Source organism: Rhinichthys klamathensis, unplaced genomic scaffold (assembly GCF_029890125.1).
Source record: "Rhinichthys klamathensis goyatoka isolate OS25496 unplaced genomic scaffold, OSU_Roscu_1.1 h1tg000107l_1, whole genome shotgun sequence".
Taxonomy (NCBI): Eukaryota; Metazoa; Chordata; class Actinopteri; order Cypriniformes; family Leuciscidae; genus Rhinichthys; species Rhinichthys klamathensis.
In genome coordinates, this window is record NW_026606645.1 from 725,949 (window position 1) to 750,332 (window position 24,384).

Below are 24,384 nucleotides of genomic sequence, written 5' to 3' on the forward strand. Positions count from 1 at the left end.
CCGTTTCCCTTTTGTTTTGTCGTCTTATTTCTGAACGTCATTGTTAATAATAGGCCTAACTGGCACTGATAGATCATTTTCTTATAATTCGATTACATTTATTTATCCTACTTCGAGTCCGTTTAAAATACTTGTTTAAATTGTCGTATTTTAGCATATTTATGATAGCCTATATAATCAAACGTTGATGTAAAACAACCATCAACATGGTCCGGAGTCCGAACCCAACTTTCTTCTCATTTTCGGGTTGGTGTAGGCCTATATATTTTCGGTAAGTGTAAAATTTGTAATATATATATATATATATAGGCCTATTGCTATATATATTACAAATTTTATACTTACAGATATACAAATGAAATAGACAAATTTCCTGTCTAACTGTCGGTCTATAAACATTCAAACTACAAGTTTTTAAACTTTTTTTTTTTTCTTAAACTTTCACAAAAACAAGTTTGTATAGACAAACTTTGCTTTTGGTATAATAATTATATAATAATAATAATAATGAATTTCCATTTCAATTCAATTGTATTCTTCTGCGTCCTGTTTGATATACATCAATTCCAGTTTAATTTAAATTCAGCAAATTCTCTCCATCCATCCATCCATCCATTTAGTCAGTCAAACAATTTTTCATCAGTTGTTGATATAGCAAACCAGTTGATCCACTCAAGTTAGTCATAGACCTATAATTTAAACCTTAACTGTTTAAATTAAGTTATTTTTATTAAAATTGCGTGTCACATTTACAAGAGTGTTCTTACCACAAGTATTTGATGAATAATAACCTAACGAAATAACATCTTCTAAACATGTAATTATTTTGTGGAAATTTTGCAGAACCTTTAATTTTATTTTTTTATTAATTTTATTTTTGAGGATCGTTTGCGGAAAAGCTCCATCCTCTGACACGTGTCCTTTGGCTAGTGTCCAGTAGATGGCGCCATCGGAAACAGTCATTACAATCTGGTTGAACGATAGCAGTATAGACACATTATTCAGATAGACTGCATAAAACTGGCAATTCACTGTAAAAAAAGAAAAAGAAAAGAAAGTTGCTGCCTTCAATTTTTAAGTACAATCAACTTGGTTGTTTAAGTCATTTCAACTTAAATTACATTCAATTGACTTAAAACCTAAACCATGAGTTAAATCTCTTGTATAACTTATAAAAAAAAGTTGAAAATTGCATGCTTAACTTATTTTGATGAGTTAAAGCAATGTTAAAACATGTTGTCATAACTTATTGATCATATCATTTTTTTTACAGTGTACCAGTCGCTCAGTTCTTAACACAAAACAAAAGAAAAGTAGCTCCTTTCTTTTTCATCAAGTAACAAAAATAGAAAAAGTCCTCATCCTAAACAAGATTTTTGCAGTGCAATATTTCTCAATCACGCAAACGTTTGACTCCAGTTTAACTACAGTAACCCTGTTCAACACCTGCTGCGCTGTCAATGAAAAGCATTAAAGATCAGATCTCAATTTTCAATCCTCAAATGGCCCAGATTTTTCATTATCTGCTCCTAGCTTTATTCCAAAGTCATATTGTTCAGTTGTTAGTTCATTTTTCGTGTCCTCTGTACAGATTGTTCCTCATGGGAAGATACACAGATTACAAGCTTGACTGATTTTATTCTTGCCTGCAAAAAAAGTTATTAATCATTGCTTTTTGTTATATATTTTTGTTGCAATTATTAATCGTTTGTTACATTTGACTTTTTAGCCTAGCTATAGCATTTAGTACAATTTAATACAATCACACCGCCAAGGTTACAGAAAGGCAGACTGAATGTGATCATGTGTTTGTTTGCTCAGTTGCAGAGGTCAGTCTTACAGCACTTAGCCTCCACAGCTTCAGAATGCATATAGTCCCAGCAGGTCGCCCTGCTGATACAGGAACGGATGAAGGGAGGGCCTGCGGAGAGAACGTTTAATGTAACTAACTTTAAAAAAAAAAACGGATGCGAATAGGTTCCGTAGTAGGCTATCTGTTTTCACCAACCCGATCTCACGGCAATTCGTACTACGAATTTTACGAGGTGGCTAATTCGTAAGAATTCGTACGACCTCACTCGTACAAATTAGTACGAATTTTTGCTAAATCGTACATATTTTACGAGTTGGCCAATTCGTATGAATTCGTACGAATTACCTACCCCTGACCCCGCCCCTAAACCTACCCTGCACGTGGGTTTAGACAAATCGTACAAATTCGGGTCGTACGAATTCTTACGAATAAGCCACCTTTTTAATCACTCAAATTGGTCGTGAGATAGCGTTGGTTTTCACGGGTCGTGATATGGCAAGCCGTTTTAACTTTTATTAATTTCCAGGATATGAATACTTGATATCAACAATTCAATTTTCACTAGTTAAAATTATAATTATTGATATCAGGAATAATATTTCTACAAGTAACAATGGCAATTTTTGATATCAGGAATTACATTTTCACTAGTAACACTGCTAATTCTTGACATCAACATTTACATTTTCAATAGTAAAAATGATCATTCTTGATATCAACAATTGAATTGCAACTAGTAAAAACTATAATTCTTGATATCTGTAATTGTATTTTCACTAGTGAAATGTCACCATAGGCTGCCATTCAAAATCAATTCTTGATATCAAGAATTGATTTCTTACCAGTTGAAATTCCAATTTCACATATCAGAAATACAATTCTTACTAGTAAAAACCTTTATTTTTGATATCAAGAATTAAATTGTCACTAGTTGAAATGTCTATTCTTGATATCAACAATTGAATTGCTACTAGTAACAATGCTCATTTTTGATATCAATAATTCAATTTTCACTAGTGACAATGTTAATTTCTGATATCATGAATGTGATTGTTACTAGTAAGAAAGCCATTTTAGATATCTGAATAATATTGATATCAGAAATACATTTTCAGATATCAAAAATGAATTTTTTTACTAGTAGCAATTCAGTTGTTGATATCAAGAATAGACATTTAGACTAGTGATAATTTAATTATTGATATCAGGAATTCGCATTTTTACAAGTAACAATGTAATTATTGATATCAAAAATTATATAGTAAGAAATCAATTCTTGATATCAACAATTGATTTTGAATGGCAGTCTATGGTGACATTTCACTAGTGAAAATACAATTGTTGATATCAAGAATTACATTTTTGATATCAATAATTCAATTGTTGATATCAAAAATGTAATTGTTGATATCAACAATTCATATCCTGGAAATGAATAAAAGTTAAAACGGCTTGCCATAGTCGTGATGATGGGATGGCTGAACTCACCCATTAAACCCTGCTTGAGTTTGATGTACCCACAGTTGGTGACGTGTGGCAGACATGTCTGGACTGATGGAGTGCAGGGATTCCCAAGCCCTTTGGAAACACATAGGTTACAACGCAACGCCGTTGCCCTGAAAGAAAAGCGAGCAAGATCTGGGACAGAAAAAAGAGAGAAGGAGACAAATATGCATTATTTCCTGGCAATTTTTTGTTTGTTTTTACATTGCAAGACACTGATATGCAGTGTTGGGGAAAGTTACTTTGAAAAGTAATGCTTTACAACATTGCGTTACTCCCTCAAAAGTCAAAAGTAACTAATCGCATTACTTAGTTACTCTTTATGGAAAGTAATGTGTTGCGTTACTTTCACCCACATAGGCTGGGCTTGATTGTTTGTATTTTAATAACAAAAAACAACAAAAAAGTTCTATTTTTCTCAACAAAGAGAGCTGTCAGTCAATGAATTAGAAAACAAAGTAACTTGTGTTACTTATTTGAAAAAGTAACTCAGATATTTTGTTGTAAATTTAAAAGTAATGGATTACTAGTTACTTGGAAAAAAGTAATCTGATTACATAACTCACGTTACTTGTAATGCGCTAACACTAATGCTGAGATGTGAACATAGTGATAGCAGTATTTTTATGCACTAAAATGTGTGAAAGACATATGAACAGTTAGACCAGATATAATAATTTGAAAAACAAACAGGCTTACCATGAGTAAGAATCATTAGGATGCAAACAGCACAAAACCGCTTCATTTCTCACTGCAACCTGGATATCTGGCAGCAAAATGTACAAGATAATTACAGAATAAATATGAAACTGGTTCAAAATTGATAACACACTAGGGAAAATAAGCTGATAAATGTCAGTCTTACCAGCTAGACGACTGCTGAGGGACGTTTCTCACTCTGTAGATGCCACAAGAGGACTGATACACTTTTAAACAGTAAGTGGGAGGTTTTTCCTATCCTGAAGAGTGCGTCATTCTACTATTGGCTACTGCGATCGTTAAATGGGTAAAAAATTGCATATATATATATATACATACTGTATATTATTAACACACACACACACACAGTCTGGTTCACTATCTTTTTGGGGACACTCCATATTTTTTTATACTGTACAAACTGTATATTCTGTCTCCTTACACTAACCCTATCCATCACATGAAACTTTCATTTTTTCTACAAATTTAAAAAATATCTAATTTAGTATGTTTATTAACCCATTACCCTCGTGGGGACCGCTGGCTGGTCCCCCCACACACACACACAAAAACAAATGGAAATTCTCAAGGAACAACTAGTAACAGTAACAACAACATTAGCAATAGAATAGAAATATTTCTTATTCATGAATGACATTTTTATAAAGTAATCAAATACATTTTGCAATGTTTTGCTTTAAAATGTGTATTTTCTTTTCAATATATTAGTAAAATTAGGCAGTTCATTGCTTTATGCTGTGGCATGCATGATCTGAACACTGTGGAACATTTTTTTTTACATTGTTACATTTCTTTTTAAATTTATAATGATTTGTTACATATGTGCAGCAGCAGTGTGAGTGTTTTCATTATTTGTGGAAAAATCACACAAAGGCATCATTACTTGATGGTACGTGATGACCTAAGACTTCAAAGTCTGGTGTAATTCATGTTTATCAGCATCATTTACACTGCCAAGGTCACACAGAGGCAGTCCTGCAACATTTGTACTATTTTCATCATTTGGTAAACAAGTTGTTATAAAGTAACAAACAAAAGAATGAGCTGACAGATGAACACATTATGTTACTTTAACTGTTAAAGTTGGGGTTAGCCGCAATCAAAATTCTGAATACATTAGATAAAATATGACATATAACAATATATCAGATAGTTTAAGAAAACATGATTCAATAATTAGTACATTATCGAGAATTAGTAAGGAAATCACTTTATTTTAAAGGGTGTTTGCATATAAATGTGTTTGAGTTCTGCAGAAGAAATTAAGTCTTTGGAACAACTCGAGAGTGAAATGACATGCTGTCATTTGGTGTGTCTCTATCGTTCAGATATCACCCTATCCTGAGAGGGATAAGGTGTTTAGTAAAGAAAAATATATATATTTAGCAATAAAGAGAGAAGAAGCAGTGTGATGGAGTGAGGGTAACCTACACTTTATTCAATACAGTACAGTATCAGGTGACATCTCTGAACCAGAACACACAAGCGACAGAACCGACATCAGTATGAACAAGAAGAGACGTTCAGAATACTGGCACGGGAGAAGAAAAACAAAAACGAAACATTCATCTTTTGTTTTTTTGAAAACAAAAAACAGAGTAGAACCAAACAAAACCAATAACAAAACAAGATAAAACAACAACAAAGCCCCCAAAACAAAACAACCCCCCTCCCCCAAATAAAACACAACCCAAAACAAAAAAGACAATACAGAACAAAAACAAAACCCAAAACAAAACAAGACAAAACAGAACAAAAACAAAACCCAAAACAAAAAAAGACAAAACAGAACAAAAACAAAACAAGACAAAACAGAACAAAAACAAAACCCAAAACAAAAAAAGACAAAACAGAACAAAAACAAATCCCAAAACAAAACAAAACAGAACAAAAACAAAACACAAAACAAAACAAAACCGAACAAAAACAAAAACAAAACCCAAAACAAAACAAGACAAAACAGAACAAAAACAAAACCCAAAACAAAACAAGACAAAACAGAACAAAAACAAAACAAGACAAAACAGAACAAAAACAAAACCCAAAACAAAAAAAAGACAAAACAGAACAAAAACAAAACCCAAAACAAAACAAGACAAAACAGAACAAAAACAAAACAAGACAAAACAGAACAAAACAAGACAAAACAGAACAAAACAAGACAAAACAGAACAAAACAAGACAAAACAAAACCCAAAACAAAACAAGACAAAACAGAACAAAAACAAAACCCAAAACAAAACAAGACAAAACAGAACAAAAACAAAACCCAAAACAAAACAAGACAAAACAGAACAAAAACAAAACCCAAAACAAAACAAAACAAGACAAAACAGAACAAAAACAAAACCCAAAACAAAAAAAGACAAAACAGAACAAAAACAAAACCCAAAACAAAACAAAACAGAACAAAAACAAAACCCAAAACAAAACAAAACAGAACAAAAACAAAACCCAAAACAAAACAAGACAAAACAGAACAAAAACAAAACCCAAAACAAAACAAGACAAAACAGAACAAAAACAAAACCCAAAACAAAAAAAAGACAAAACAGAACAAAAACAAAACCCAAAACAAAACAAGACAAAACAGAACAAAAACAAAACCCAAAACAAAACAAAACAAAACAAGACAAAACAGAACAAAAACAAAACCCAAAACAAAACAAGACAAAACAAAACCCAAAACAAGACAAAACAGAACAAAAACAAAACCCAAAACAAAACAAGACAAAACAGAACAAAAACAAAACCCAAAACAAAACAAGACAAAACAGAACAAAAACAAAACCCAAAACAAAACAAGACAAAACAGAACAAAAACAAAACCCAAAACAAAACAAAACAAGACAAAACAGAACAAAAACAAAACCCAAAACAAAACAAGACAAAACCCAAAACAAAACAAGACAAAACAGAACAAAAACAAAACCCAAAACAAAACAAGACAAAACCCAAAACAAAACAAGACAAAACAGAACAAAAACAAAACCCAAAACAAAACAAGACAAAACAGAACAAAAACAAAACCCAAAACAAAACAAGACAAAAACAAAACCCAAAACAAAAGCTGTTTCATGTGTTCGGTGGCTGTTGATTGACTAATGGCTACTAACAGTTCACATTTGTTATTTCTCCTTTTCCCCTTTCATCTCATATTCGTCTCAAGTATGAGTCACTGAGAAAGGTGTTTTACATGCTGAGGAAATCCTTGAAGCAACGTGACTGCTAACAGCAATGGATAAATATGCAAGGATGTCCATAAAACATATTCAAATAAAGCTTATGAACATTTGAAAAAGGTCGTAGTGCTACATGACATCAATCTCTTTAAGTGCTGCTGAAAGTATCTCACAAGATCCCAAACACAAATCAATTATTGCAAATCATTAGTTAATACTAGATACATGACACTATTTCCCCAAATATCATTCATAATCATAAAAAGTGAAATAAAAAAACTGTAAATGTAAGAGTTTCCCTCGCAATTAAAAGAACATACAAGAAATTCCTGCATGATTAAGAAAAAGTCGTTCAGAAACTTTCAATTAAAAGTATAAAAAGGGGAAAAAAGAAAATGAAAAATATATCTATTTTCCCTGCTGTGATAAAGAACTGACCTGAACAAGAGCGCAGCAGATGAAATTCAATTCAATTTCCCTTTGCCAAGCATACATTATTTAAACGAGTAAATGGAGCATCTTCATACTGTATAATATCATATTTTCCTGTTAGTTGGCAATAAAAAATCTGTTCAAAAGAACAACAAAGTTTACAGGAAGTACTGGGTCAGTTTAAGGGATAGTTCACCCAAAAACTAAACTGATGTCATCATTTACTCACCTCCATAAAATAATATTTTTTTTGTGATATGCTGAATCATGTCCATACAATGAAAGTGGATGGAGATCAGGATCTTTCAAGCTTCAAATATGACAAAAACACCTTAAAAGTGAGAAAATCACACATTTGAATATGTGTATATTCAAATTGAACACAATACTTGAGATATATGGCAGAAAGGAATTATTAACCACTTACAAATGTCCTCACAACGCAACTGTACGACTTCAGAAGACTTTAAATATTGCATAAGTCATATGGATTATTGTTCTGATACCTTTTTTGTCGCTTGACGACCCTTGGTCACCATCAAATTTCATTTGTATAGAAAAGATCAGCGTGACTGTGAACGTAATATTTCCTCTGGGGTCGATGGAAGAAAGAATATAATTTAGGTTTGAAACTTTGGAAGCCCATTTCCGCCACATAAGAAAAAATAAATCATGCTTTTGTAAATCATAATTATGACAAAGCTATTACGAGCCAAGTCATATTTATTAAGTCAAAATGATCATTTTAAGATTTAAAAAGTCAAAATTATGACATACTATGTCAATTATGATTGTGTTAAAGTTAAAAAATTGACTTTATAGATTATAATTATGACTTTTTAATATCAAAGTCAAAATATTTTCATCTCATAATCTCGACTTTTGTGTCATAATTATGATGTACACGAGCATGCGTTTTTTTTCTTATGTGGCGGAAATGGGCTTCCGTATGAGAGCGAGTAAACGATGGATGGTTTTCATATTTGGGTGAACATCATTTTAGCGTATGGATATTCTTTCAACAGCACTTTCGGGAGGTACATAAACAGGCTCAAGTGACTATTCTGTGCAGATTCACAGCGTATTTAGATTAACAAAACACAACAGCCTCAGTTGCACACTTCCTCTAACACTAGGGGACGCTAAAGAGTAGCTACGTGAGGAAGAAAAACAACAAGAAGTGGAAGCAAAAGTTCTGTAGAGATCCAAAGACAGTAAAATATTTATTTTCTTCCTTCTCGTCATTAGTGTCGATTTCCTGATGGAGCAGTCCAGATGGTTAATGGTTTCATACTGTTTCCAGCCACTCATTCCGCTAAATTCTAACACAATTGACACAGAAGAGACGATTTGGAGAACCAAACCACGGCATCTTTCTCTCGGCGCAGAAACCCGTTCACATGTTCAGTGTTAAGGTCCTGATTATCAGATTCGTGCTTGTTTCTTTTAGCTCACTAACAGTTCAATAATGAGCATACAGTATTTATAGACATAAGACACAAAACATGCACTCACATACACACACACACACACACTCTCGCTCACAGAAAATGATCCGATATTATGTGTGCGTCAACATCAGTAGAGCTCAGTAAAGTACTATACAACAGGAAGGAGGAAGACGAGCAGGAAAACAAATGGATAGTGTCACTCCTTCAAAAGTGGTCGAAAAGAAAGAGGTACACAGCAGCAAACAGCGTAAGCACACAACACATCCGCCCAATACTGAGGGAAAAGGCAAAGGTCATTAGCATATATTTCACGTAGTCTACAGAATGTACACAAGCCCTGGAAATCTGTCCGTGGCTCGGTCGTATTGGGCCAATCAGAAACCACCGTCGGTGTCAGCTGACGATTATAAAAGAAGCCGTGGCTACAGCATACAGATTCCCCTTTAAAAATGTCAAAGTAGACATGTGGTGTAACTGTTTATAATAGTGTGTGAATATCTATATATATATAGAGAGAGAGAAATAATTTTCAAACATGACCGCAGACAGTCCTGAGGCGTGTTTTTGAGCCCTCGTTTTGTCCTTCAGAGCGAATAAATTAAAACACTGATAATAAAAATAAAGACGGTGGCTGGGGGGAAGATTTGGTTGGCGCATCCATCCATCATACCATGAGCTTTTCGTTTCGTTTTAGCCACGCCCTTGATTCCTGGGAGTGGGCGTGGCTAATAAGCAGCAGCGTTGGCCCATTGACCGGTGGATGGGGTTCAAGTTGAAGGATTGGGGGCGGCAGAGGCAGCGTTGGCGTTCGGTCCACTGATGGCACCTGGAACAATTACAGATGATTATTGAAAGTGGTTGTGAGAACAGTCTCGGGGTTTCTGAGAGGCTGAAAGTGAAACGCTCACCTGTTGCAGCCGTGGCAGACTGGGCGGAGTTATCCACCTGGTTCTGAGCATGTACAGGGATGAGTACGGTGGCCAGCGAGGGGTTACTGGACAACTCTGATCATTAAATGCAAAAGATATTAGTGTAACACTTTACAATAAGGTTCCAGTTGTTTAAAAAAAAATCCATTAGTGAACTGCATTAGTTAACATGAACTAACAATCAAAAAAATAAATAATCCAAAACATTAGATAATTTATTAAAATCAAACTTTGTACCGGTTAATAATATTTAATGGACAACTCTGTTCATTGTATAAAAAAGATATTACTGTAACACTTTACAATAGGGTTCCAGTTGTTAACAAAAATCCAAAGCATTAGATCATTTATTAAAATCAAAATTTGTACCGGTTAATAATATTTAATGGACCTGAGCTAACATGAACTAACAAAGTTGTATTTTAACATGAATAAATACTGTAACAAATGTATTGTTAGCTAATGTTAGTTAATGCATTAGCTAACGTTAACTAATGGGACCCTGTTGTAAAGTGTTAGCGATATTAGTGTTAAAAAGATTATGAATTATGAAAGTACAACCACATTTAAACTACCGTTCTAAAGTTTGGGGCCTACAAAAAAAATAGTTATTCATCAAGGATGCATTAAATTGATTAAAAGTGGCATTAAAGACCGTTATAATGTTATAAAAGATTTAGTTTTTAAATAAATGCTGATCTTTTGATGTTCCTGTCCGTTTTATTGACGTCTTTCCGCGGTTGAAACACTGACTGAACGATTACATGAGAGACATGATACGGATTTCGATAAGTTGGATTGTATCTTTCAACATATAATATTTCCTGACGTTCACTCATGTTATTTTTTTCGTTCTGTAACGTAGTAAAAAGAAAGGAATTGATCTCGTACACTCGCGCTCCACTTGGCTTGAACCGAGGTGCTACGGTGATCTCTCGCTCGCGCCACAATAAAGAGCCCCAAAACTGTATTTATGGTTTGAATTTTGTGCTAAAATGGACAGAATTTGAAAACTGAGACTTTGTTTCATATCAAAAGTAACAAAGCACAAAGCTTATTGCGATTTATTGGACGAAAATTCATGACGAAACCTGAAAAGTGTCGAACTTCACTTCACTGTTACATAAATAAATAAATGCATTTCTAGCCTATATGCTTGTCCTGTACGTTCGTGAAGAAAAATGAAAATGTGAAGAAAATAAACAGAGCCTATTAAATGGCTTACTATCACTAAAATATGAAAATCACAGGTAATAATAGATTATGACGGAAATTATATATATAATTCGAATATTAGTAAGTATAAAAATAGCCATTTTGACTTGTATCAACAAGTTTTGGTCAATTTATAAATGGATATTGTGAAAGAGAACCGAACCAAGAAGAAAATGCAACATTGTAACAATTTCAGTCCCTGTTTCGGAACAAAGCGACCGATCTACAGGTCTGAAACCATGAACCCGCTGTGCATCTGTGTGCCACATACCCTGTGTGGTGAAATTAAACAACACGGGCCGCTCTCGTCCATTCGGGAGCTTGAGGATGGGCTCACGGAGCTCGTCGAAGAAAGTGTGAGCGCAGGCCTCGAGAGGAGTGAATCGGGCTGTAGGCGTGTACTCCAACAATCGGGAACACAAGGCTATTGCCTCCGGAGGGGTCCGAGGCCGGAAAACCTAACATTCGGACAAAAACAGGTTTTTTAGTGCTATATACAAACCTTTGTACAATATTATAAACTTCTGACTGTCAAAAGTACAATTTTTTTTTATATAAATCGAGGTTTAAATACGGTAAGTCATAAGAGAGCATTTAAAGTTGACAATTAAATTGTGTTGGCAATAGTAGTTTTATAAGGCATTATAAGAAGAGGATAGAATCAAAGCCTAGAATTAAACCAAGGAGAAAAGCATGAAGCACATGGAAACACTCATGCTAACCTTAGTCCAAGGGTGCGCCTTTATCTGTGGAAACTTGAATTCAGTGTAATTTGGGTTCATCTCTCGAATCTGCTCTCGTGTTGGAGTTCCCAGCACCTGGAGGAGACTAGTTTTCTTATTCTGTTTAAATCAACACTGAAAAATGACACTATTTTCTCTTCTCTATTTCTTCCTGTTATCACTTACTGCTTTGAAACGATCTGTATTGTAAAAAGCGCTATAGAAATAAAGGTGAGTTCACACTTCAAAGACAATTATATAAGATACAGAGGAACGAAATCATTGGAATCACTTTCAGAGCAATTTATTTCCAGCTGATGAATGATATGTGTGGATGCTATTATAGTTATCTTTATAGCAGTGTTATTTTACTATTCATAATATACTGTTATAGTAACTATTAATATTTAAAAATATTTATTTTATTTTAGTCAAAGTTTTAGCAATTTTGTTGTTTTGCTGTTTTTTCTAAATAGATTTCTATTTATTCATTTTTTTAATTCAGTTTTAGGTTTAGTCATTTTAGTACTTTAACTTATTTTATTTCAGTTAGCTGCTGAAGAGGCAGCTCTAATTTTTAGGATTTTTCATATACTATTTATTTTTTTATTTCAATTATTGAAAAAGGATAGGGATAACAGCAACAACACTGCCTTATAGATATCAGGAAATAAGTCTTTTTTTAACAGTACACTGAGGATTCTGCTGTAAACTAGGAGAAAGTTCCTGAAAAAAAGAAATGTAACTTCACTTTGCGTTACTCGAACACTAACACTAAGAGAAGTGAATAATGTGATTTAACATAGACTCTTCAGTTCAGCAATAACAAAAGTTGAAGCAATCAAAATGTTATTTATGAAAACTCCCATGCTTCCACACCTTGATAATCTCAACAAGCTGATCGACACCGCTGTCACCGGGAAAAATCGGCTGTCCAAGAAGCAGCTCGGCCAGTACGCAACCAGCCGACCAAATGTCTGTATAGAAAAACAAAAAGGTAAACACTGAATATTACAGCAAATACTCTTGTTACATCACAGATATTTGATCCCATTTCTTTAGCTTGTCTCAGTGTGTTTTTGAGCTCTTTATACAATACACAAAAACTATGTTGGAGGTGTGATTTACAGTAACTGATACAATATCGCTTGTTGATGCATGTAATTTTACCCATGCAAATATCTAAATTAATCATAATTAATAAAAAGATTTAAATGGTCACATTTTTTAAAGAAATGAATACTTTTATTCAGCAATATGCATTAAATTGATCAAAAGGGACAGTAAAGACATTTATAATGTAACAAACATTGAAATTTTTAAAAACTGCACTTTCTATTCATCAAATAATCCTGAAAAAATTTTTTTCCAAAGTTTCCACAAAAACATTAAGCAGCACAACTGTTTTCAACAATAATAAGAAATGTTTCGTGGGCATCAAATCATCATATTAGAATGATTTCTGAAGGATCATGTGACACTGAAGACTGAAGTAATGAAGGCTTCCTTATAAAATTTAAATAGTAATAATAATATTTCACAATATTACCGTTTTACTGATTTTTTGATCAAATAAAGGCAGCCTTGGTCTGCATAAGAGGCTTCTTTTTATTTTTTATACGAAATATAAATATTTTTGACATCACAAAGACACTATGATTTACTCAATGTAACACTCAAGTTTATATTATGACTGCTTTAATGTGATATATAACAGTACAGGATTTTGTGTGATACTGAATCTCTTTGTTTTAACATTTCTTTTAGTGCACCTATGCCGATGGTGTAGTTTAAGAACAGTTTTAGGGTACAGAGAGCAGTAGAATACCTTACCTATGCTGGAAGTGTAGTCTGTGGCTCCGAAAATGAGCTCAGGGGCTCTGTAGTACCGCGAGCAGATGTAGGAAACATTAGGCTCACCACGCACCAGCTGCTTTGCACTGCAGGAGACGCACCGAACGCGAGAGACAGACAGAGACAATCAGACCAGAAATTACACCAACAACGGTGTACATCAAAACAGCCATCATTATCATCATAAGAACAATAATCATAATCAGTATTTATCACCATACACTAATTAACTAGAGCCAAATTTAGTTCACCACAGAGGATCTTTGAGCAGTTTATTCAAATAAAGTCCGACAGATTCAGATCAGAATGCTCAGTTAAATGTGTCGGATGGTCGGATAATTTGATCCGTGGCCGTGGGAATAGTCACATTCGCACATGAAACTTGTTCAGTTGCCGTGAAATAGCCGGATGAAGTTTTCCAGTAAAGGTACCACATCTGTTATTCACACAAGCAAAGTTTTTCGGTTTTATACTGCTGCCATTCACACTCTGCCCCCAAAATGCCCTCATTACCTCAACCAACCTCATGAGGTGCATCCTGGGATGCTTTTAAACAGTATAGTACATGTTGCATGATTTTCCTGCACTAACATCTCCATATAATCAATTTGTAAAGAAATATATATGTACACTATCGGTAAAAACGTAGGGATCAGTACGATTTTTTAATGCTTTGAAAAGGCGTCTCTTATGTTCACCAAGGCTCCAATTATTTGATCAAAAATACAGTTTGAACAGTAATATTGTGAAATATTATTAAAATTTTAAATTTGAATTTTTTTTAATGGGATCGAAGCTGAATTTTCAGCATCATTACTCCAGTCTTCAGTGTCACATGATCCTTCAGAAATCATTCTTATTTGATGATTTGCTGCTCATGAAACATTTCTGATTATTATCAGTGTAGAAAACAGTTAATATTTTAGTAGAAATTTTAGAAAGACTCTTTGATGAACAGAAAGTTTATTAGTAGACAGCATTTATTTGAAATATAAATCTCTTGTAACATTATAAATGTCTTTACTGTGACTTTTGATCAATTTAATGCGCCCTTGCTGAATAAAAGTATTCACTTATTTTATTTTGTATTACTGACCCCAGACTTTTGAACAGTAATGTAAGCACAATTTTTATTTAATTTCAATCACCAAAAGGTTTTTATTAAGATCATGAGCATCAACACAGAACTTCAGTCAATGTCTCAACTATCTCTTACTCAAGATCTGGGTATCGATAAGTGCGTCTCACCTTCCGAAGTCACAGAGTTTGAGTACAGATGTCTCTGGGTCGAGCAGGAGGTTCTGCGGCTTGATGTCTCGATGGCAGATCCCGTACGAGTGGATGTACGCCAAGCTGCGGAACAGCTGGTACATGTATAGCTGAAAACACACATAATCAGTGACTTTAATACAGCTGAATTTACAAGCTGAGTCAAATCTACAAACGAATCCACTGAAAGCCCAGAAATGAACTAAGATATAGCACAGAACCCCATGAAAACAGGAGAAATCAGCTCATAAGACGTCTAAACCAGCAAGACCACCATGGTCGACCAAGCTACATCAGAAAGCCCATAGGTGACTGGATTCACAACACAAACTACGTTTTGCAGTTTTGGTCCATGAGTTAGACCAGCACCAAACCAACTTAGAAAATCACACATCTTTAGATTAGTGAATAATGTCAGACTCTGTTAACCCTCTGGTGCGTGGCGGCCAAAAATGACTTCTTTTTTTTATTTCAATTAAATGAATGTACTATATTTTAGTTAGTTTTTATGGTACTAAATTCTATTTATGCTGTAGTCACTTTAGTAAAGTAGACACTTTTTGAGCATGGACCTGAAAATTTAATTTCCAACTTAAACTGCCATAAATCTTGAAAGCTTTTGAGCACAGACTGGTGCGTTCACACCGGACGTCAGGCGCGAGTGATTTCAATGTTAAGTCAATGCAAAGACGCGTGTAAAAAATTCCTGCGGCGCGAATGAGGCGTAGAGCGCGGCGCGGTAGACGCGAATGGCGCGAATTGAGCACGCGCGTTATGCGCGAATGATTTTATTAAGTGCTTTTTGTGCATTCACGCATTTGACGCGAATTCGCGTCTGCCGCCCGAGTTGAAAAATTTGAACTTTGGCGTCAATTCGCGCCGCGTTAACCAATCAGGAGCCTAGCTGCTTGCTGCTGTCACGTGGTGAAGTATCCCGATGCTTCAATAAATTATTTTTTAATATGACTAAATGCCTGTGTGGTTCTAATGCACAACAAAGCAAATATTTTATCACATAAAACTTGTTTTCAATATATGAGACATTCATTTTGTATTGAATGCTATTTATTCCATATCTAGATTATATGAAATATTATTATAATGTAAAGACAACCAACATACTATAGTGCATAAGTTCGTGTCTGGACAGTGTTGTGTGAGAGAGAAAAAATCATCACAGGACAGGTTAATCACTTTTGGAGGCTGGCTCCGTTTATCATCAACACAAAAATAAATGACATATTAGCAGCTAGGTGGGTGAGGGCGAGGGTGATCCTCGCTCCGATGCGGGACAACAGGTCATCAAACTGGGCGCGGGACAGGCGGAAATACCGCTGAAAGCGGCGTCATCCAGGCGCAGCTCCTGGAGCGAGCAAATGGTGAAACTCGCCAAACTGGGTTCGCCTCCGAAGGGTCTGGTGGACACAAATACGGCGACGATGATCCCTACGCCGCTGTTCTGCTCTCCAGAGCAAATACAGAGCGGTGACTCTCCCGATGAATGCTCGATCAAAATAAAAAAAATGGCCGCCAACGGGTTTCGAATCCGACGCGCGTAAATTTCGCTTCAAACTTTTGTTTTGACGCGGGAATTAACACAAAGTGGTCAAGCGTCAAACTAGACGCGGTAGACGCGAATTTGACGCGCTATTTGCGTCCGGTGTGAACGCACAGTGAAGTTTGATTTCTTTTCAAAGATGACACTAGGCAAATTATTGCTGAAGTGAAAAAAGTTTTAAAAATGTAACTTTTTACGTTTAATATGAAAAATGCAAAAAAATATATTATTTTAAATTTTTATATGAAATATATATGTTCAAAAACACGTTTATACTCTAAAACTGCATGAAAATCATAGCTGTAAATCTAAACAAGTTGTGCTCCAAATATGAGCTTGATATCTAAATGTACATCTTTGTTTGGGCGCAGTACCAAATGTTTTCACTAGATGAAATTCGTCTCCCATTCATTTCCAATTCGCTCATTTTTGACCGCGAGGAGTACAAGCGTGACTTTTTTTCAGGACCATTTAACCTTTTCGACTCATGTCCATGATTTTTTTGTGTGTGTGTTCACATAGCAAGTGCCAAAACCTTTACCAAGTTTCGTACCATTACTATGAAGTAAAAAATTCTAAACAAAACGTAAAAAAAATTCGGTCAAAAATGAGAGAGATGTTACCTTCACATAGACCATGGGCAGATTCTGCTTGGCTCTGCTGTAGTGTCTGGCCACTCGGTACACGTTTTCAGGCACGTAGTCCATCACCAAATTCAGATACACCTCATCCTTCTGTGGATGTGAAGAAAAGACAAAAGAGAGAGTGTTTGCTATCTAGAAAACATAGGTTGGTTATGGGTTACAAGCAGGGTTTGAAATGAACACCCGACAACCCGCCAAATGCAGGTAAAAACGAACTGTGGCAGGTAACGCTGTAAAATCACTAGCCAATTTGGTGTGTTACTTAATGTTTACTTTGCTGAGGAAGTTCGTGTAAGCCAAATCTGCGCAGATTTAGCACAAATACTCAACTCGTGAGTCATCATGATAAATACAGCGTATTGCGAAGAATCTGCGCATATCTGGCTTACTTGAACATGCCCGTCACTACACAACAAATAACAGTGCGCTTGTTCATTTGCATTGAAGAGATAGCGAAGATTAAAAAGACATTGTTATTTTCCAACATCCTAGATTTTTTGATGTTCTTTGAACTGTATTAATCTGTCCACATAAAATACATTTTTGGTGATGAGGATGAAAGAGGAGGGGAGGAGACTGCTGGATGACAGGATTTTGTTTGAATAAGAAATGAATGTATGAAATCCATATATATGTATATATATAAGCTGTGACGTAGTTAATCTGGTTCATTTTTCTTTCTTTTGGCTAATAGAAGTTCTGAATAACCAAATTGGCTACTAAAAAAAGTTAAAGTTAAAAAAGAAAAGAAAAAGTTAATTTCAAACCCTGGTTACAAGCAATGATCAGGTCTCAGGTGTGTGTTTACTGGCTATATATATATATATATATAACAGCATCAAAAGTGGTTCCAGTAATAAATAAACATTACTATGAGGTTATGTAATTAACAATGCATTTTTGGTTAAATATTAAATATAATAAACCATTCCTTTGATGTACACTACCGTTCAAAAGATTGGGATCTGTAAGATTATTTTTGTTTTCTTTGAAAGAAAGAAATACTTTTATTCAGCAAGGATGAATTAAAATGATCAAAAGTGACAGTAAAGACATTTATACAGTTCCAACAGATTTCTATTTCTATTCATCAAAGAAAAAATCCTGAAAAAATATACATCACGGCTTCCACAAAAATATGAAGCAGGACACCTGTTTTGATATTTATATGTTTTCATATAAATTTCTGAAGGATCATGTGACACTGAAGAATGGAGAAATGATGCTGAAAATTCAGCTTTAACATCACAGGAATAAATTAGATTTTAAATTGGTTGATCGTCTTGATTGTTCACAGGTGTTTCTTGTTAGTCATTAGTCTTGGTGTTTAAATAGCCCTCATGTTTCCATTGTATCTTGTCAAAGATTTTTATCTTCGACACTTTGGCCTAAATGTCTGCCATTCTTTTTTATTTGATATTTTACCTTGTAAGGCTGTTTTTAAAATAGGGAGATTAGTTTGGCTGTAATGCTCAGTCACTTGCAAAATAGTAAAACCAACATGAAAAAGAATCGTGATAAAATCGTGAGTCGTGATTTTCCTGAAAAATATCGTGATATATTTTTGCCATATCGCCCACCCCGATATTCAAATTAAAAACAGTTATTTTAAATTGTAATAATATTTCACAATATTACAGTTTTCCTGTATTTTTGATCAAATAAATGCAGCCTTGGTGAGCAGAAGCGACTTTTTAAAAACTAAAATAAAATGTAGTGTAATATTTCTCAACTTGGGGGACTTTCTAGGGAGAAAAGGGGGTCTGAGACTCATCACACATGAGACACATTGACTATTCAAACAGTCATGATTTCTCTCTCTTTCCCCCCAGAGACAAGAACTCCTTAATGTAGCTGGAAAATGAACCAGCCAAAGGCACTGAGCCATTTCCTACCTCGCAACAGTGAGATCAGCTCTGCAATTGTCCTGTGATTGAGTGTTTTCTGAGATGTGCTGTGATTGGTTGTTCATGCACACATACAAATGCTTAGATAAAAGAGGCTGCTAAATCACAAATATTGATATCAAGGCTCCATGCTGGTGCTTTCATACAGGTGATAACTAAAGACATGCGTTTTACACATTTTAAAATACAGTGATCATTTTAGAATTTATTAAACGAGGTTTGCTATTGCTGCTGATTGGTCAATACAGCTTTCCAACCATGCCAAAATACATGATATAGTATTAGTAACAAAACCTCTGTAATACTTGCATACTGCATAATGTGTAGTATGGACTATAAACTAGTGAATATTATATTTTAAAATGTTTTTGAAAACTGCAAAATATGCCATGATAAAGTTTTCAAATGGTATTATGCAACTTTGTTGACACAAATTTAAGATGTAACATGTTTGCACATATACACATGAAAATAATTAGCTAAAATATGCATAAAGAAAATAATTATAGCCCTATTAAGATTAATTGATTGATAGATTGATTGATTGATTGACTGACTGAACAATGTTCGGAAAAAAAATGACACATTCTACAGAGCCCCTAAAGGGACATGAGAAAAACATATATTTCAATGCTTTTGCGTTCTCTCGCAATTATATAGTTAGGTAATTATATTGTATATAATTTGCGGGCATCATGCAGCCGCAATCAATATGCAGGGTATTGAAATCACTTTTGAATGCCCGCTTTTTACTTTCACTTTCTAATTCGCGATCTCGTGTACTCTGTGTATAGCAGTGGTACTGACCAGGGTGGGAATTATGTAATTTTAGGGGCAAGGCCATTTGGCCTCCACCTTTTCTTTTTTTTTAGGGGCACCAAGGCCATATGACAGGGCACAAAGGCCATTGAGTACAATTCGATGGTTTTCCCATTCAGATTGATACCATAACATCCTAATTTGGAATAAGACATGGATTATGACTTTTTTTAATAAAAAATACATTTTTTACCTTCTGTGATCTGATTTGGCTTCAGATAAAAAAAAATCAGACAGAAAATATAATATTTTATGTATAATCAGGCATGAAAACGGTTCAGGGGTGAAAAAGGTGAGAAGGATATTACCCCTCTAGGGGGGTCCGGGGGGCATGCTCCCCTGTAAGAAAATTTTATATATTCCATATTTTAAAGCATCAATCTGATGCATTTTTAGATGCATTTTTTTGCATACCAGCGCAGTTTAAAAAAAAAAATCAAATAGAATTTCTATAACTGTGTTGAACTGATAATCACTCTTTTGTGTGTTAAACACAATCTACTTAATACAGACAACTTCATTATAAAGAAAAACAACAAATAAAAAAAATTTGATCATAACCAATCATGACAAAAATTCTATTATAAACTAGATTAGTGGATAACTCAGCAGTAAAATTTAGTCTAGAAAAATCACAAGTGTACAATAATTTTATCAAATCTGAACATTTAGTGAAAAAAAAACATTATTTACTGGGGAACAAATAAGAGACAATAAGTGTAGCACTAAATCTGGAAAAACGTTACACATTGCTCTTTGTATTGTTGTCAAATACATGAATGAAAAACAAGATAAAAATCAGAAAGATCAATTATTTTATATGGCTACTATAAAATTAAGACATTTTTTTAAATGTATATCACAGCTGTTTAATGAGGCAGCAACATATGATAGACAGGACAGAACAAAAAAGGCTATTAAGAATCTTTCATTGCGCAAAAGTATTATATGATTATGAAAGGATCCAACACAGTGCGGCACAAAGCGCTTATGCGCATCCCGAGCGCAGAATGATGCGCTTGAAGCACTTCTTTTACTGTCTATGGTCGAGTCCGCATTGAAAAGTTCAAAGCACAAACGAAAGACATATTGATGCGTAGTGTATTATACAGTATCTATCTATGCAATAGTTTATTGAGCCTTTTCTTTTAACAGTTTTAAATTTCAGTTACTGTGCGCGTGAAGAACAATTATAGTGCTCCAGTGTTGTGATCTAACAGACACACGATAGAAAGTAACATGATTAAGTTAGAGCAATACAGTCCAGCAAGATAGTCATTTTATGCGAAACCATAGAGCTTTATCTACAGATCAAGTATAATAATATTAACATTGAATCATCTTGGAGAGGGTTATCTGTAACCGAACGCGACGCGCTGTTTGATGCTGAATGGAGAATGACTGACAGTCGCAGCGGAGGGAAAAGTTTTCGTGAACTTGAATTTAATGACTTAAATTTCTATCTCACATCATAGGCTACTATGGCTTCATATAGTATACCATTCTATTCAATTCAATAAAATATTATTCCTGTTAATAGAAATCTGATGTAAACTGAGAATATATAAATATTTCTCCAAATCTGCACACTTTTGAGCTAAAAGCCGTGAGTGACGTTGTTTTGTGAATCGCTGTCATGACGACAGCACATGAGTTTTTTATGAATGGGAACGCGATGGGGAAAAAAACGCTTCAGTGCGCCGACGCACTGGTTATGACACTGCACCTGCGCGAATCCACGAACTAATTGAAGTTCAGAGACTACTTGGGTGGCCCACTATGCCGCACTGGCGCTTTATACATGGAACTTGGACAGGCCCAGGGCACACAGGCCACTGTGGCCGTACGATGATTTTTTTTTTCACGGGGCATGAAGGCCAAAGTGTAGGGCAACGGCGGCCATGGCCGCGTGGCCGCGGTATAATTCCCACCCTGGTACTGACCACACATTTCACAAGATAAGACGCCAATGACCCTCAGGATCTGTTGTGCACCAAATCCTCCGACATCGTCCTGTCAGTCATCTCTCCTTACTATCTTCATGTGATAACTGAAATCTGATGTAATGTAATGTAACGACTACCGCAGCAAGCCTGACCATGTCCCTTTAGGGCCTCCGTAGAATGTGTTATTCATTTTCCCTGCCTTTCTGAATTCGGAATCAGGCTTCGTCCACATCCCTAATCCAATCAAATATTAAATCAGGACATAGTGAGCGCTTGGAAAGTCAAGACAGGTGAATTGCAATGTGGAATGCAATAGCCGGTTGTAGACTGCACATATTAGTTGCACACTGCTGAGTTTAGGTTGCACTGCAGTTCTTGACTATAAGCTGGTGTGATAGTCAATATCCATGAACTTTGATTCAACCGCACCATTGCCAAGAGACTAAAGAGGTATGTAAATGGGTGAGCGTTCTGTCTGGACAGGGTTACATAACTGAACTGATCCTGTTTCTGTGACACCAGGGGAGCCGTCGGGACGAAGTCGCAACGGTCAGACACTATGTCACCATGCTGGAAGCTCTCGCTGTCTGTCAATGAGATGGGCAAAGATACTAGCTTCACAGGCCATAAACATAACTGAACATGTCTACAAATGCAGACATGAATGCTAAATCAACACGTTAATGTATGCCTTGCTGTGGTGTTGGTAACAAATCTCAGTACTCAAGAGGGCATTAGAGTTTCCTTCAAATTGCAGCAATACTTGTAGAGTAGTGGTTCTTAACAAGTAAGACTTACTACAAAACTTATTATTATCAATATTGAAAACAGTTGTGCTGCTTCACGTTTTGCGGAAATAGTGATATTTTTTTCCAGGATTCGTTGATGAATGTAAGGTTAAAAAGAACATTTATTTAAAGTAGAATTTTTTTTCTACTATTCACTATTTCACAGTCACTTTTGATCAAGGTAATGCGCCCTCGCTGGACAAAAGTATTCATTTAAACGGTCTTTAATTGCAACAAAAAATAATCCACCATCCGACCATGCAAACTATAGCATTTTGTGCAAATGCATCTGTTACTAACCAAGTGCCCATATCCTCAAACCATAAACACATGGTAAAAGAAAATATGACCAGACTTATTTCAAGGGACTATTTGTATCCTAAATTAGAAAACTTGTGTAATATGTGTTTCAGGCCATAGTGACACTTTAATCCATCATGACTGGCCATTCACATACAGCATCCTACTTTCTGTACCGTTTCTTTTCTTTTACGACTCTCGAAGCACCCCTCACACATTGAGATAGATAATGTTTTCCTTTCTGTCTTTGTTACAAAAAAATAAGCCCTGCCGTTGTGTGCGAGAATAACTCAAGAGTAACTGAATACCCAAAGGCCTCTCATATGTGCATCGGTGTGTGCGTGCGTCTTAAGGTTAGGCGGCTAAAATTTTGTGAACTGAACGTGTTTACAAAGGGATAAACAAGGCTTTACAAGACTGGAGGTAATGATGCTGAAAATTCAGCTTTGCCTCAAAGGAATGAATTACATTTAAATTGAATTCAAATAGAAAAAGGTTATTTTAAATTGTAATAATATTTCACAATATTAATATATATATATATATCTTACCGACCCAAAACTTTTAAATAGTATAGTGTATTTTTATACAAATAATATACATATATAAAAATATGTTGCCAAAAATAAGTTTATTATATTAATGAGGCAGTTAAAAGATGTTGAAGGTCATATTGATAGCTAGTGGTTGAACTGGGTACTGCAGTCCAAATTCAAAATATTGTAGAGAGTCGTTTCCCCTGCTCCTGCTCCTCAGACTTGATGCTCACGTGGGTCGCCAGATTGAGGGTACGCAACAGAAACGAGCGACGAGCCTTACACTGCATTCACACGGTGTCGGGATGGAGGGCGTGTCTGAAGCTTGGTGCTGACGTGACCGTCAATAGTGACAACAGCCAATCACATTACTTCCAGCTTGGACTGCAACACGCTAGGGTATTTGCATAAAGGTGATCTGATTGGCTGATGCCTGCTTGAAATTTTTTCAACTTCTACCACAAACAATGCCAGTGACGCGACGCACCAGAACCCACAATTCAGTTCGGCAACACATCACCCATTCAAAGTAAATGAAAAGTGGTAACGCCGACGCCCCATGTGAATGCACTGTTACGGCATCAGCTGATCAGATTGCCTTTATGCAAATACCCTAGCGCAGACGCTAGCCAATCGCTAGCCGGCTTTTTGGTGTTGTGTTGCGGTCCAAGCTAGAAGTAATGTGATTGGCTGTTGTCACTATGATGGTCACGTCAGCACCAAGCTTCAGACACGCCCTCCGTCAACCGTCGACACCGACATTTACTTTAGCCGTCTGCGTTCCACGACGGCCCGC

The 24,384-nt window shown here is 35.3% G+C and overlaps 2 protein-coding genes across 3 annotated transcripts in view; both read right to left on the minus strand.

Moving 5' to 3' along the window:
- Positions 1-1,817: 1,817 nt before the first annotated feature.
- Positions 1,818-4,061, minus strand: si:dkeyp-80c12.8 (uncharacterized protein LOC107963954 homolog). Its single transcript, XM_056253534.1, has 3 exons — positions 4,016-4,061; positions 3,302-3,451; positions 1,818-1,921 (listed from the first exon to the last, which is right to left on the minus strand). The coding sequence occupies exons 1-3, from the start codon at positions 4,059-4,061 to the stop codon at positions 1,818-1,820; spliced, it is 300 nt and encodes a 99-aa protein (XP_056109509.1).
- Positions 4,062-9,556: 5,495 nt separating this feature from the next.
- gsk3bb (glycogen synthase kinase 3 beta, genome duplicate b) overlaps positions 9,557-24,384 on the minus strand; it is a 28,239-nt gene continuing 13,411 nt past the window's right edge. For both annotated transcript variants that reach the window (XM_056253543.1, XM_056253542.1), the window contains exons 5-12: positions 17,272-17,382; positions 15,070-15,200; positions 13,801-13,907; positions 12,847-12,944; positions 11,968-12,063; positions 11,517-11,703; positions 10,010-10,105; positions 9,557-9,927 (exon numbers count right to left, since the gene is read on the minus strand). In XM_056253543.1, the coding sequence (XP_056109518.1) occupies positions 9,869-9,927; positions 10,010-10,105; positions 11,517-11,703; positions 11,968-12,063; positions 12,847-12,944; positions 13,801-13,907; positions 15,070-15,200; positions 17,272-17,382 (885 nt within the window). In that variant the 3' untranslated portion in view covers positions 9,557-9,868. The remainder of the gene's footprint in view (positions 9,928-10,009; positions 10,106-11,516; positions 11,704-11,967; positions 12,064-12,846; positions 12,945-13,800; positions 13,908-15,069; positions 15,201-17,271; positions 17,383-24,384) is intronic.

Excerpts from the sequence above, each read along its gene's own strand:
- si:dkeyp-80c12.8 (XM_056253534.1), bottom strand. The coding sequence starts at position 4,061 with ATGAAGCGGTTTTGTGCTGTTTGCATCCTAATGATTCTTACTCATG. Across the intron at positions 3,452-4,015 it reads CCTAATGATTCTTACTCATG|ATCTTGCTCGCTTTTCTTTC; the intron begins GTAAGCCTGTTT and ends TTTCTGTCCCAG. Across the intron at positions 1,922-3,301 it reads ACTCAAGCAGGGTTTAATGG|GCCCTCCCTTCATCCGTTCC; the intron begins GTGAGTTCAGCC and ends TTCTCTCCGCAG.